This window comes from Mobula birostris, chromosome 4, assembly GCF_030028105.1.
Source record: "Mobula birostris isolate sMobBir1 chromosome 4, sMobBir1.hap1, whole genome shotgun sequence".
Classification (NCBI taxonomy): Eukaryota; Metazoa; Chordata; class Chondrichthyes; order Myliobatiformes; family Myliobatidae; genus Mobula; species Mobula birostris.
Genome location: NC_092373.1, coordinates 135,828,856 through 135,840,638, shown reverse-complemented (window position 1 = coordinate 135,840,638; position 11,783 = coordinate 135,828,856). Strand labels below are relative to the sequence as shown.

Sequence of the window (11,783 nt, the reverse complement as noted above, 5' to 3'; positions counted from 1 at the left end):
CCCGAAACTCACACTTCAGGACCTCATCCCTCTTCCTGCCTATGTCATTGGTGCCAACATTTATCACGACTTCTGGTTGCTTTCCCTCTTGTACCAGGATGTCGTGCACCCGGTCAGAGACATCCTGGACCCTGGCACCCGGGAGGCAACAAACCATGCGGGTGTCCTTCTCACATCCACAAAATCTCCTGTCTGCTCCCCTGACTATAGAGTCCCCAATGACGACAGCTCTCCTCTTCTGTGTCCCACCCTTCTGCACCACCGGGTCAGGCTCAGTGCCGGAGGCCCTGCCACCGTGGCTCACACCTGGTTAGTCGTCCCCGCCAACAGTATCCGGGACAGTAAACTTATTATTCAGGGGAATGGCTACAGGTCTGCTCACCTTCGCTTTCCCCCCTCTGACTGTCACCCAACGACCTGCTTCCGGCAGCCTAGGTGTGACTACCTCCCTGCAGCTTTCATCTATGATTGCCTCATTCTCCCTTATGAATTGGTTACTACAGCATGTTCCAGATCTGGGAGCACTTCCACCAAGAAGGAAAAGGGAAAATATGTGCTGTATGTTTAATATCCAAACGTTACTTAAAATGTTATGATGCTATTGACTTATCATTATATTCATGCAAGGAAAATATGCACTGTGATTAATATTAAATTCGTTAGATAAACCCTTTTAGAAACGAAATTGAGTGTATTAGCCACTTATAAGTGACTTATCACCTATATTCCAGTCGTGATTAACAACCCCCGCCCCCCGTCGGCCGGTCTGCAAGAATATTGTCAATATTAAACCGGTCCGCGGTGCAAAAAAAGGTGGGGACCCCTGCTAAGCAGACCTATCAGTTTTCTCAGTGGGCGGGCTTTACAGTCGACCTCAAAAATAATGACAGTGTTGCTCGCTGCACTGTTTGCAACAGTGACTTTGCTATTGCCCACGATGGGTTAAAATGTAAAAGACATGTTGAGGTGAGTTTAACAGGTGTCATTCGTTCATTAGCATAGCTAGCGTAATTTTAACTAGCTGTCTGGCTGCTAAGGAGCTACTCTGTTGATGTCCTACGTGATGAGGCCAAACTCCCTGTAGACTTGCTTAAAGTTGTAATAGAACAAACATGATAATATAAGTACATACTTTAATGTCACATTTTCTGCATACACCCGACTTGGTTTACAGATTAGACAAAATCACTAAACAAAGTATTACGTACACCCTTGGAAGTCGACGGGGGGGCGGGGGTACTACCTCCCTGAAATGAGTTTTTGCGGGGTGGGATGTCTGATCTTGCCATGAGAAGACGTGGCAACGGGAATCGGAAATGGAAGTAAAATTAAAATGTTTGGCCACCGGGAAGTCCCACTTGCGGCTGATAGTGCGGAGATGCTCGACGAAACCGTTCCCCCAATTTCCGACGGATCTCACCAACTGGTTCCTGAGAGCGGAATCTCTGAGTCAACTTTATATGTGTTACAACTCAAACAGAATTGAACTGCAATTCCCGGCATTCAACATGGGGTGCGGTCGCTTTAGACACTGGGAAGCTCAAGATCCGCCTAGTGGTTTTCTCCACTGAACGGCGTTTGTGTAGAATCGAGCGGAATATTTCCAGTACTGTGTAAGTATGTTGGATACTTTTCGGGGCGGGGTAGTGGAAAATATTTCTGTGTAGTTTTAAGAAGTAAATTGAAAGGTATCTAGATTAAAATTTGATTGCATATTTTAATCACCCTATTTAAATGGTGACACACAAGAAATTTAAATGAGATTTTACAAACTTTTATGATTACTTCACAAAATTGTGCTTGTTCTGTTTTAACCAGACTGGAAAAAAAATGGCATCGCTAGGGAAGGTAAGCCACTCTTTAAATTTAAAAAAGTATCAAGAGTTAAGTTTTTGTACGGTGTAATTTACGATATCATTACATTTAGTAACTTTTAATTGTACTTCTAACGTCGGTAACTTATCAAAACCGCTGCTATCGGTTTACTTTCCGTAAAATCAGATTGCCAACTCTGTCATGTGAGGCAAAGTCAGACTTTCAATTTTCCAGTAAGTACTTTGTTAAACTGAATTTCTTTTTTATAAAAATGCTGAACCAATTCCAAATACTCGAAGGCATAAAAACAAACTTCGGAAAGGGCGAGGTTCAAAGCATTCTGGTTTTATTAAATAGATTTCTTGGTGCCCCAGCCTTTCTACCACCAATAACCCACCAACGTTTTAAAACACACTTAATTCTAAATCTTAGTTCGGTAATTCTAAACCCCGCGCCCACTGATTTATCCGTATACGGTGTTCCTCACTTTTAAAGTGAAGCAAATGTAAACCTGAGGACAGTACCTCAAATTCCATCTGGGCATGTTGCACCCTTCAGTACTTGTATGGAAAATATTACAATCTGTAATTGATTTTGCCCAGTATCAGAACTGCACTCATCCGCCTGTGATATTAGCTTGATCTTTCCTCTGTGTGTTGGCACACCCCGGTCCCCAAGGAATGTACAACTGCCCGCGTTTTTTAAACATTTTACACCCCTTTATTTTGTATATCTGCTGCTGTTAATCCCCTGTCCACCACTTACCCCCAGGGTCAACTCTGGCCTCACCCTATCATAAATCGTTCCGCGTCTCCCGCCTCACTGCCCATCTTCTCTGTAATATAAAGCTAATGTTTTCCCTTTTCCCATTCTTAGATCTGAAATATTAACTATTTCTCTTTCCACAAGCTGGGCCATTTAGTGTTTTTTATTTTACATTTTTTGGTATATATATTTTCTTGCCTTAATTAGGAAATATTTTATTCTCCCCTCTTTTTAAAAAACAGTTAAATAGCTCAAACTTGATTTTGGTTTCAATGTGATCTGATATTTGTATGTGCATCAAAAGTTGTATAAAACAAATCAGTAATATAGAAAGATGCACCACTTTTGTTTTGTGACTGAGCACAATGATGAGGAAGCAGATTGTGGACAAATTGGGAATGATGATGGTGAGTTTGAGTTTCTGAAGCAGAAATTCATCGGAGCAAGAAAGATGTTTTAAAGTTACACTTGGTATTGATTACTGTTGCAAACTGATTCAGCTAATGGCCTTGTTCTGTAGTGCCACTCATTCCTATGTCATTGTTCTGTCACTGGAGGTTAACTTATAACGTGTAACAAGCTGCATGCATCTTTAGAATTGAAGAACAATTCTAGCAAATTTTATATTCACAGTTGTATTTTTCAAAAAGTAATTACTGATAATGGATATTTTTTCCATGACACCATGCAGGCTTCACGAGGAGTTATTAAAGACTACCCAAACTTTGATGCAAACCATGATGCAGAGCTGCTTCGAAAAGCAATGAAAGGACTGGGTAACTACTTGAAATGCGTAACTTCGGACAATCATTTTCTGTAGCCTTGTCGTTGTTCATGTGCTGAGAATATTTAAAATTGAATTGCAATGTGGGTACCACTGGAGAGAAGATGTTATTGCCCATTACTAGTTACCCTTGAAAAGGTGGTAGTTGAATAACCACCTTGAACTACTGCAGCATGTCCAGAGAAGGTATTCTGTTGTGTGGGGAGCTATAGGATTTAGTATTAGTGATGAAAGCATGGTCATCGTACAGAATCAAGGTACATAGAACATAGAATAGTACAGCACAGTACAGGCCCTTCGGCCCACAATGTTGTGCCGACCCTCAAACCCTGCCTCCCATATAAGCCCCCCACCTTAGATTCCTCCATATACCTGTCTAGTAGTCTCTTAAACTTCACTAGTGTATCTGCCTCCACCACTGACTCAGGCAGTGCATTCCACGCACCAACCACTCTCTGAGTAAAAAACCTTCCTCTAATACCCCCTTGAACTTCCCACCTCTTACCTTAAAGCCATGTCCTCTTGTATTGAGCAGTGGTGCCCTGGGGAAGAGGCGCTGGCTATCCACTCTATCTATTCCTCTTATTATCTTGTACACCTCTATCATGTCTCCTCTCATCCTCCTTCTCTCCAAAGAGTAAAGCCCTAGCTTTAAAGTGAAATCTATGGGTGATAGTATTCTCAAGCCCATGCAGTCTTGTTATGCCGGATGGTAGGGGTTCCAGTAATGGGATATGTTCTCAAGGAAAGCTTGTAAATAAGTGTATTGCATTTTGCAGGTGGTGGTGATGTGACTGGATGCTTGGGGCTGTGGGTGGGATGCCAGTCAGGAGATCTCACATGGTGTTAAGTTTATTTAGTACTGTTGAAGCTGCACTGATGCAGACACGGAGTGGAGCATCGTGTACGTGTTTGGGTGAGAGGGAGGAGAGGCCCTTGTTTTGCTGCTGCTGTTGGTTGTGTCCTGTGTGGTTCTGCTGAGCATTGTGGAGGTGCTGTGTTGATACAAGAATGTGTAGCCACTTGCGGGCTGCCCCCAGCACACTCTCAGGTGTGTTGTTTGTAAACACCAACAGCACATTTCACTCTCTCGATATACGGGAGATAAATAAACTTGAATCTGTTCCTGATTTGTGCCTTGCGGATGGTTGAAATACAGAGGTGACCCACTTGCTGCAGGAAATGCAGCTTAATACTCCTTTAGCCATTATAGTTGTGGTTGCTGGGGCATGATGCACATAAAGAAGAAATTTGTAGGTGCTCAAATATCTGTGTCTGCAGAGAGTTGCCTTCTTGGTAGAGAACAAAAGTAATGCCTGCTTGGTTGATCTTCAGAACTGATGCTGCATGTTACCTTTTGTATCTTGGCATTCAAAACACTTGTCAAAATATTGCAAGCTAGGCTGGTGATGCGCACACTCCTCACCTTGATATCCTTGTTGGGATAAGAAGTGGGTTGCCTGTGACAACATCGCATCCTGGAAATGTCATATAATTACATGGCAAATAATACTTTGGAGTTGATTGGTCGTCAAGCATGCATGGGAAATAATTTTGAAGTACCCTAAATTTTAATGAGGAAAATAATTTGTTCTGTTTAGGTGGAGGATTATTAACTTCTACTTTTGTCTCCATTGCATCTGTTCTGCCCAAACCAGGTTCCTCAGCAGTGTTTCCAAAATGCCGTTCTGGGTTTGTACCTGGATATCTGTTCTCACTACCGCCCCCCCCCCCCCCCACATTCCTACCCAGAACAAGGATAAAATACCCATTGTCCTTCAATTTCGTAATCCAGCTTTCCAATTTAGTGATTTCTGCCGTGGCAACGGGATGCTTCCAGTACACCCATTCTCTCCTTCCCTCCATTGTGAGCGTTCTGAAAGGACTGTTCTCCTCTGGGTGCTCTGGTTTAATCTCTCATTGTCACCACCATCCACTTGCCTTGTCGTAGTACTTCCCCATTTACTTGCAGGCAAAGCATTGCTCAAACTCTATCTCCTTCTCTTCTGTATAGAGACCCTGATACTTGTCCAAGTAAACTACTTGTACTTCCAGTTGAGTATATCACATTCTGTGCTGATGATCGATATCCTTCTCTACTTTGGCAGAGATTGACGATTGCTTTGTGGAACTTCTCCAGTCTACCAAGCTGGCTCTCTGTTTCTAGTTCCTTGTCACTTTTAATTCTTTGTTCCACTACTGTTCTGGCTTCTGCCTTGAGTTCTGTTTGAATTAAGCTCAAGGAACAGCCCCTTTCCACCGCCTATGCATGTCACAGCCTTCACAACATATATAAACCACTGTCCAACACTAGCTCGGTTAATCTGTTTGTTATCAAAACTCTGCATTCCTGCCTACTCCCAGTAATCTTTTACCCGTTTTAACAAGAATCCATCTTCTGCCCAAAAAATATTCAAACTCTTTGCTTTCTCTCCCTTTTAAACAAGAGCTCTAAAATTTCACAACCTACAAGAGGAAAAGAACATTCTTACTTCTCGTTTAAACTGGTGAGCTCTTATTTCCAAATTATGATCCCTAGTTCATCCTTATATTTTTTTCATAAGGAATAAACATCTTTTCCACATCAGCCTGAAGGACTCATCTTGGTCTTTTGGTCAAGCTCCTCTCTTGTGTCTGAACTCTAGTAGATACAATCTTCCCGATCCAACTTTTCCTCAAAAGGCAAAATGCTCAGTATTGGCAAATAACTCTCCCTTCCCACTGACTTTTCTTTTTGTTTTCTTTGCTTCATAGATAACTATTTATAGCTTTTAACTTCTCCATTTCCTAAGGTCTTCAACCAGAAATTTCAATTCTCTTTATTTATCAATATAAATTGCCTGATCCTCTGAGCATTTGCTGGATCTGCTGAATATATACCCTGTATTTTGTTTTTGTTCCTTGCATTTAATTGATGGCACTTTGTCAATGCACCACTCCCTTTATGCTGGACTGAAACATCAGCCTTGAACGTATATCAAATTTACAAGGTTTAGGCTTGTCTTCTTACATACTCAGGCTATAATATGTCACAAACTAAATCCTGCTCCCAAATAAAACCTCAGTGGGAAAAGATGTAATGCTCTGACAATGCTCCATATAAGGATGTGGTATCCTAGTGAAGGACTTTATCAATCTTTGTTTTTTAATGAGTGGATCAAGAATTATATACATGGAGAAACTGGGCAATGTTTGTCTTTAATTTTTACTATATGCTACACAAACATTTTCATAAATGCTCTAAATGCACCAGGTTGTAATGCATTCACTTTTGTGCATTGAACTTAAAAACATTTTATTTTCCTTGGGGAAATCAGGAGGATATTTAACAAAATGATAACAGGGTTTCAGCAATTGAGAGGATAGGCTGGATAACCCATTAACTTTCTCAATGTTCAAAAATAATAGAAATATTTGAGATTTTCAGTCCTCTTGTATTTTGCCTAATGTACATGACTGTAAGGCTTCTGGTTTTCTTCTATCTTTTAGGTACAGATGAAAGTGCCATTATTAACATCTTAACTACCAGGAGCAGCAATCAGCGTCTAAAAATCTCCCTTCAGTACAAAACTCTTTTTGGCAGGGTAGGAAAATATTTATGTGCATGTTTCATTGTTCTGTTCAACCCAGTTAAGTGGATTTAACGAGAAAATAGGATTTGTTGGACAAAAAGAAACACTAGTGTCCATCTAGTTTTTCTCTTGCCATCCTGCTATCGTGTGATAGACCAGTTGTGGGAGGTAATCGTCCTCCTTCATTGTGATTATAGCTGTCCTTGAGCACTGAGTTCTTGGGCAACACGACTTCCATCATTACGAGTTGGGTGCAATAAGGGTTAAATTCTGACAGAGAATGTCTGAAACTTGTGTCTAATCCTTGTAAACTCTCTCGTTTAATCAATGTTGGTGAATGACAGGTTGTGGAGAGGAAGTTTCGTAACATAAATATGCTAGTAAGTTATAAGCTGGGAAAAAGAAGCTGCAATGTTCTTAAATAAGAATTTGCTGCATATTTATTTTTTTTTGTTCCTTTCTTTATAAATACATAGTGTTAGTGATTAGCTTGAAAGCAGTTGGGTTTAATGATTTGTCTTATTAATAGTAATCTAATATTATAACTTAATTGTTCTGAGTTTTTACGTTAATCACTTTAAAACATGACTTGTATCCATTCTGAAACTGATTTTGGGATTTTTATTTTGTTACTGTTGGATAGTATTAGATTGAAACTGAGACCATTTAACTGTATTTACTTTTGGATTTTGAAAGGGGCTTTATTTTAAAGAATACACTGCCTAACAACCTTGTGTACCGTAGGATCTCATTGCTGATCTAAAATCTGAATTGGGTGGGAAGTTTGAAAAAGTGATTGTTGGGCTGATGAAGACCCCTCTCCAGTATGACATCTCTGAACTGCACAATGCAATTAAGGTAACTGGAAGGTTTGTCTCTTTTTCTTTGCATGATGAACTTGTTACATTCTGAGCGTATATTGTATTGGAGAGGGAGATGGAAGGACGTAAACTTGTTGATTCAGTTTTTAATGATTTTAAAATTCCAGCAGGACACATTTCCTAAAGGATGCCATTCAGTAATCTGCTGCTGATTTCATTCTTACATTATTGCTTCTCATAGATGGTCATTTGTCCAGGAGAAACCAGGTGAAGGCAGATTTTTGTCCTCCCAGTGACACGTTATCTCAGTTGCTAGTTGTGTTCAGTCTCAGCAGCCTGGTGCTGACCCAGCTCCAGATCACCTCATGGCCTCTGTGAGAGTGTTAGCTCTGAAATGAAGGCGCACAAAGGTGGTGTGCTTGTGTTTGACCAGAACCACTTGATGGCTCTGTGGTCGTCGTTCTGGGTGCTTTCCACAGGCCATGTTGTTCTAATTGTTACATGCCTAACTAGGTCCTGGTTTTAAAAAAAAATATGGTGCATGAGGTGGCCATTTTGCTTTATACTTAACTCTGTTCCGTAACATTGTCTGATTTTTCTACAATGGCAAGTGTCTCCTAGTTTAATTACTTTTATTTCAAGAAGCTTCTTTCTGTAATCCCTCATAAACGTTATCTGTGAGAGTTCTTGGTCTCTGTTTGTCTACCAGTAGAAACAGAATTTCACTGTTCATTCACAGTAGTGTTGCCAAGCTTCACTTGGCCTTCTAGTATATGCTTTGTTTGTGTTTTGTCACCTCGACTTGTGTATCGTTGCTGTGCCCAGATTAGCAGCAAGTGCACGTCCTGTTCTTCATTTTCCTTTGTCTAAACTCCAATTCCCTAGACCTCGGGCTCACTAGTCCCCTTATAATGTGAAACTGGGTTAACTGGATTTAGTGCAGCAGCCGTATGTTATGTGATTCTAAAAGTGTATATTGACTACACATGGTTCTAATTTTTAGAATTAAGGGAACAATATTCCTTTTACTGCCCCTTGATGGAGTTTCTGGATATGCACAGAAGTGCATGGATTTTATGCTAGTCTGTCAGTTGTCAAGCGACCATCTCAATAATATCTTTGATGTTTTAAGGTGGGGGGGGGGTTTAAAGTTGCAGTTACCGTTGTAATTCAGCATGCACAGCTGTGCAGTCCACGTGGCAGGGTGGAAACAGAGCCTGAGCCCAGGATTTCAGCTGAACCACAAAACTGTGAACCACTAAAGACAGTGTTTCACTATTAACCCAGTAGAAGTTAGAATCAAGTTCCCCAGCATAAAAAGGGCACTTGTTTGGTTCAGATTCATTTATTTATCATGTGTACATTAAAACGTATTGTGAAATACATCGTTTGTACTAACAGTCAACACTCCCCAAGGATGTGCTGGGGCCAGCACACAAGTGCAGCCACTCATTCTGGTGGGGACCCAGCATGCCCACGATGTTCAGCAGGACAACAGCACACTCAGTCCTTCAACCCCAGTACCGCCCACCTCCACTCTCTCATTGCCAATGGACTCGATGACTTACAGACAGCAGGACTTTGACTTGCCCAGTGAACTAGCAGACACTTGGCCTTGACTTCCTGACTTGCTTTGACCTTTTGGGCTGCAGTTTCCAGTATTGAATCTAGAACTCAATGATGTAACCCCAGACTCCGCGTCTTGGACTCTGGACTCTCCAACCTAGGGGTTCACTCGTGCCTCCTGGCCGCACAGTCCTCTACTTCTGGGACCTGCTGACCTGGGGGGTGAGTACCAGCCCCTGTCCTCGCTAACTTTCATCCACAGAGCTTGCTGGCTCACATTCGTCCATGGATATCCTTTGTCGCACATCCACATTGCTGGCACTTGAGTGCAGGGTGGAGGCCTAGATTCTGGCCTGATCTTTAACTTCTCTATATCCCTGTCCCTAAACTATAAACTAACCCCTAGCTCCCCTCTCTGTCTTCAAAATCGCTACTATACAGCTAAGTTCAACTAAGTCTGAACCATGACATTGATGGAGACTGTGGCCTAGCACCATCTTGACCAGAAGTCATTCATTTGAAACTGAACTTGCAGTAGCGAAGACGTGCAGTTTGCAACTAGTGTTTTCTAGAAATGTAGCTAGACAAAAATTTGATTCACAGCCAATGATGGTATTAGAAATACACAACACAAGAGATTCTGCAGATACTGGAATTCCAGAGCAACACACACAGAATTCTGAAGGAACAGTAGTGTATGTTAATGAAATGAATAAACAGTTACCGTTTTGGGCTGAGACCCTGCAAAAGGAATGGAGAGCAAGTCAAGTCAAGTTTATTTATATAGCACAATTAAAAACAACCCACATTGAAGGGGGAAGATGCTGGCATAAAGAGGTGGGGGAGGGGAAGGAGGATAAGCTAGATGATGATTGGTGAAGCCAGCTGGGTGAGGAAGGTCAAAGGCTGGAGAGAAGGAATCTTATAGGAGAGGAGAGTGGGCTATGGGAGAATGGGAAGGAGGAGTGGTAGCGGGGGGAGTGACAGGCAGGTAGGTAGAAGAGGTGGGAGGCCAGAGTGAGGAATAGGAGAAGAGGAAATGGGGAGAGGAAAAGGGGGGAAAAAAACCTGGAAATGGAAACCAATGTTCCTGCGATTGGGCTGCAGGCTACCTAGACAGGATATGATGTGATGTTCCTCCACTCTGAGAGTGGCTTCATCGTGGCAGAAGAGGACGTCATGTACTGGCATTTGGAATGGTAATGGGGATAGGAATTGGAATAGTTGGATGCTGGGAAATGCTGCTTTTTTGTTTTTTGCAGATACAGTAAAGGTGCTTGACAAAGTGGTCTCCCAATTAACATTGGGTCTCACCAGTGTAGAGGAGGCCACATCAGAGGCATTGGATACAATAGAGAACCCCAATGGACTCTCAGGTGAGGTGTTTCCTTACCTGGAAGAACTGCTTGGGGCTGTGAGTGGAGGCGAGGAAGGAAGTGAATGGACAAGCGTTGCGTTTCTGTCGCATGCAGGGATATGTTCCAGGAGGGAAGGACGAATGGACAAGGGAATCACGGAGGGAACAATCCCTGTGGAGTGTTGGGGGGAAGGTAAAGAGGTGTTTGGTGGTAGGATCCCGTTGAAGATTGCGGATGTTGCAGAGAGTGCTGTGTTCGAGGTGGAGCTCCTGGGTGGCAAGTGAGGACAAGTAGAACTCTATCCCTGTTAAGGTGCTGGAAGATGAGGTGAGTGTGGATGTCCAGAAAACAGAGGAGATGTGGGTTATGGCAGCGTCAACGGTAGAGGAAGAGAGTCTCCTTTCTTTAAAGGAGGACATCTCTGATGTTCTGGAAAGTACAGCCTCATCCTGGTAACAGATGGGTTGGAGATGAAGGAACTGGGAAAAGGGAATAGCATTTTTACAAGAGCTAGAAGTTCAAGCTCTGAAGGAGGAGGGGCTTTAGGCAAGGAATTCCAGAAGTTTCAGGGTGAGTGGCTGCTAGTGAAGAGAATCATGGTGCCCGAGTTGAGGAATGGGTGTATATTGAGGATAATTAATATGCTCATTCAGAATGTGCTAACGTGCATTGTCTCCAAAGACCCACCACAGGGGATTTTCAATGTAAATGAAGCCTAGTGTAATGTATACAGCCAGACAGGCTTTGCAGTAGGCAAGGCCTTTTTGAGTACCCAAAGGTCTGGATCACGTTTGATGGTTGTATGCCTGGAGAGGAAAGGTAAAGGTGGGAATTAGAAAAGAAACTGATGAGCCAAGATTTTCACCAAGGAGGTGAAGAGATTGGACACAGAGCCTACAGAGTTTGGTGTGAAGATTGGCTGCAAGGGTTCATGCCGAGTTTGGAGGGGTTGGTAGAGTTGGGATAGATGCAAAAACCTGTTGTCATGTGATCATCGTCACAGTGGGAGGGTGTGTGACAGGAAGAGGTGATGTGTGCCTCATGGGGATCCACGTGGAGCCAGGACCTGTGGATGTGTTGCTTTGCGTACCTGCTAGTGATG

The 11,783-nt window shown here is 42.4% G+C and overlaps 1 protein-coding gene across 2 annotated transcripts in view; it reads left to right on the top strand.

Moving 5' to 3' along the window:
- Positions 1–868: 868 nt before the first annotated feature.
- Positions 869–11,783, top strand: part of anxa5b (annexin A5b) — a 47,797-nt gene continuing 36,882 nt past the window's right edge. The window contains exons 1-6 of one of the 2 annotated variants that reach the window (XM_072256099.1): positions 869–966; positions 1,481–1,613; positions 1,819–1,848; positions 3,272–3,356; positions 6,854–6,948; positions 7,681–7,794. In XM_072256099.1, coding sequence (XP_072112200.1) covers positions 1,831–1,848; positions 3,272–3,356; positions 6,854–6,948; positions 7,681–7,794 — 312 coding nt within the window. In that variant the 5' untranslated portion in view covers positions 869–966; positions 1,481–1,613; positions 1,819–1,830. The other variant, XM_072256100.1, reaches the window with a different exon arrangement.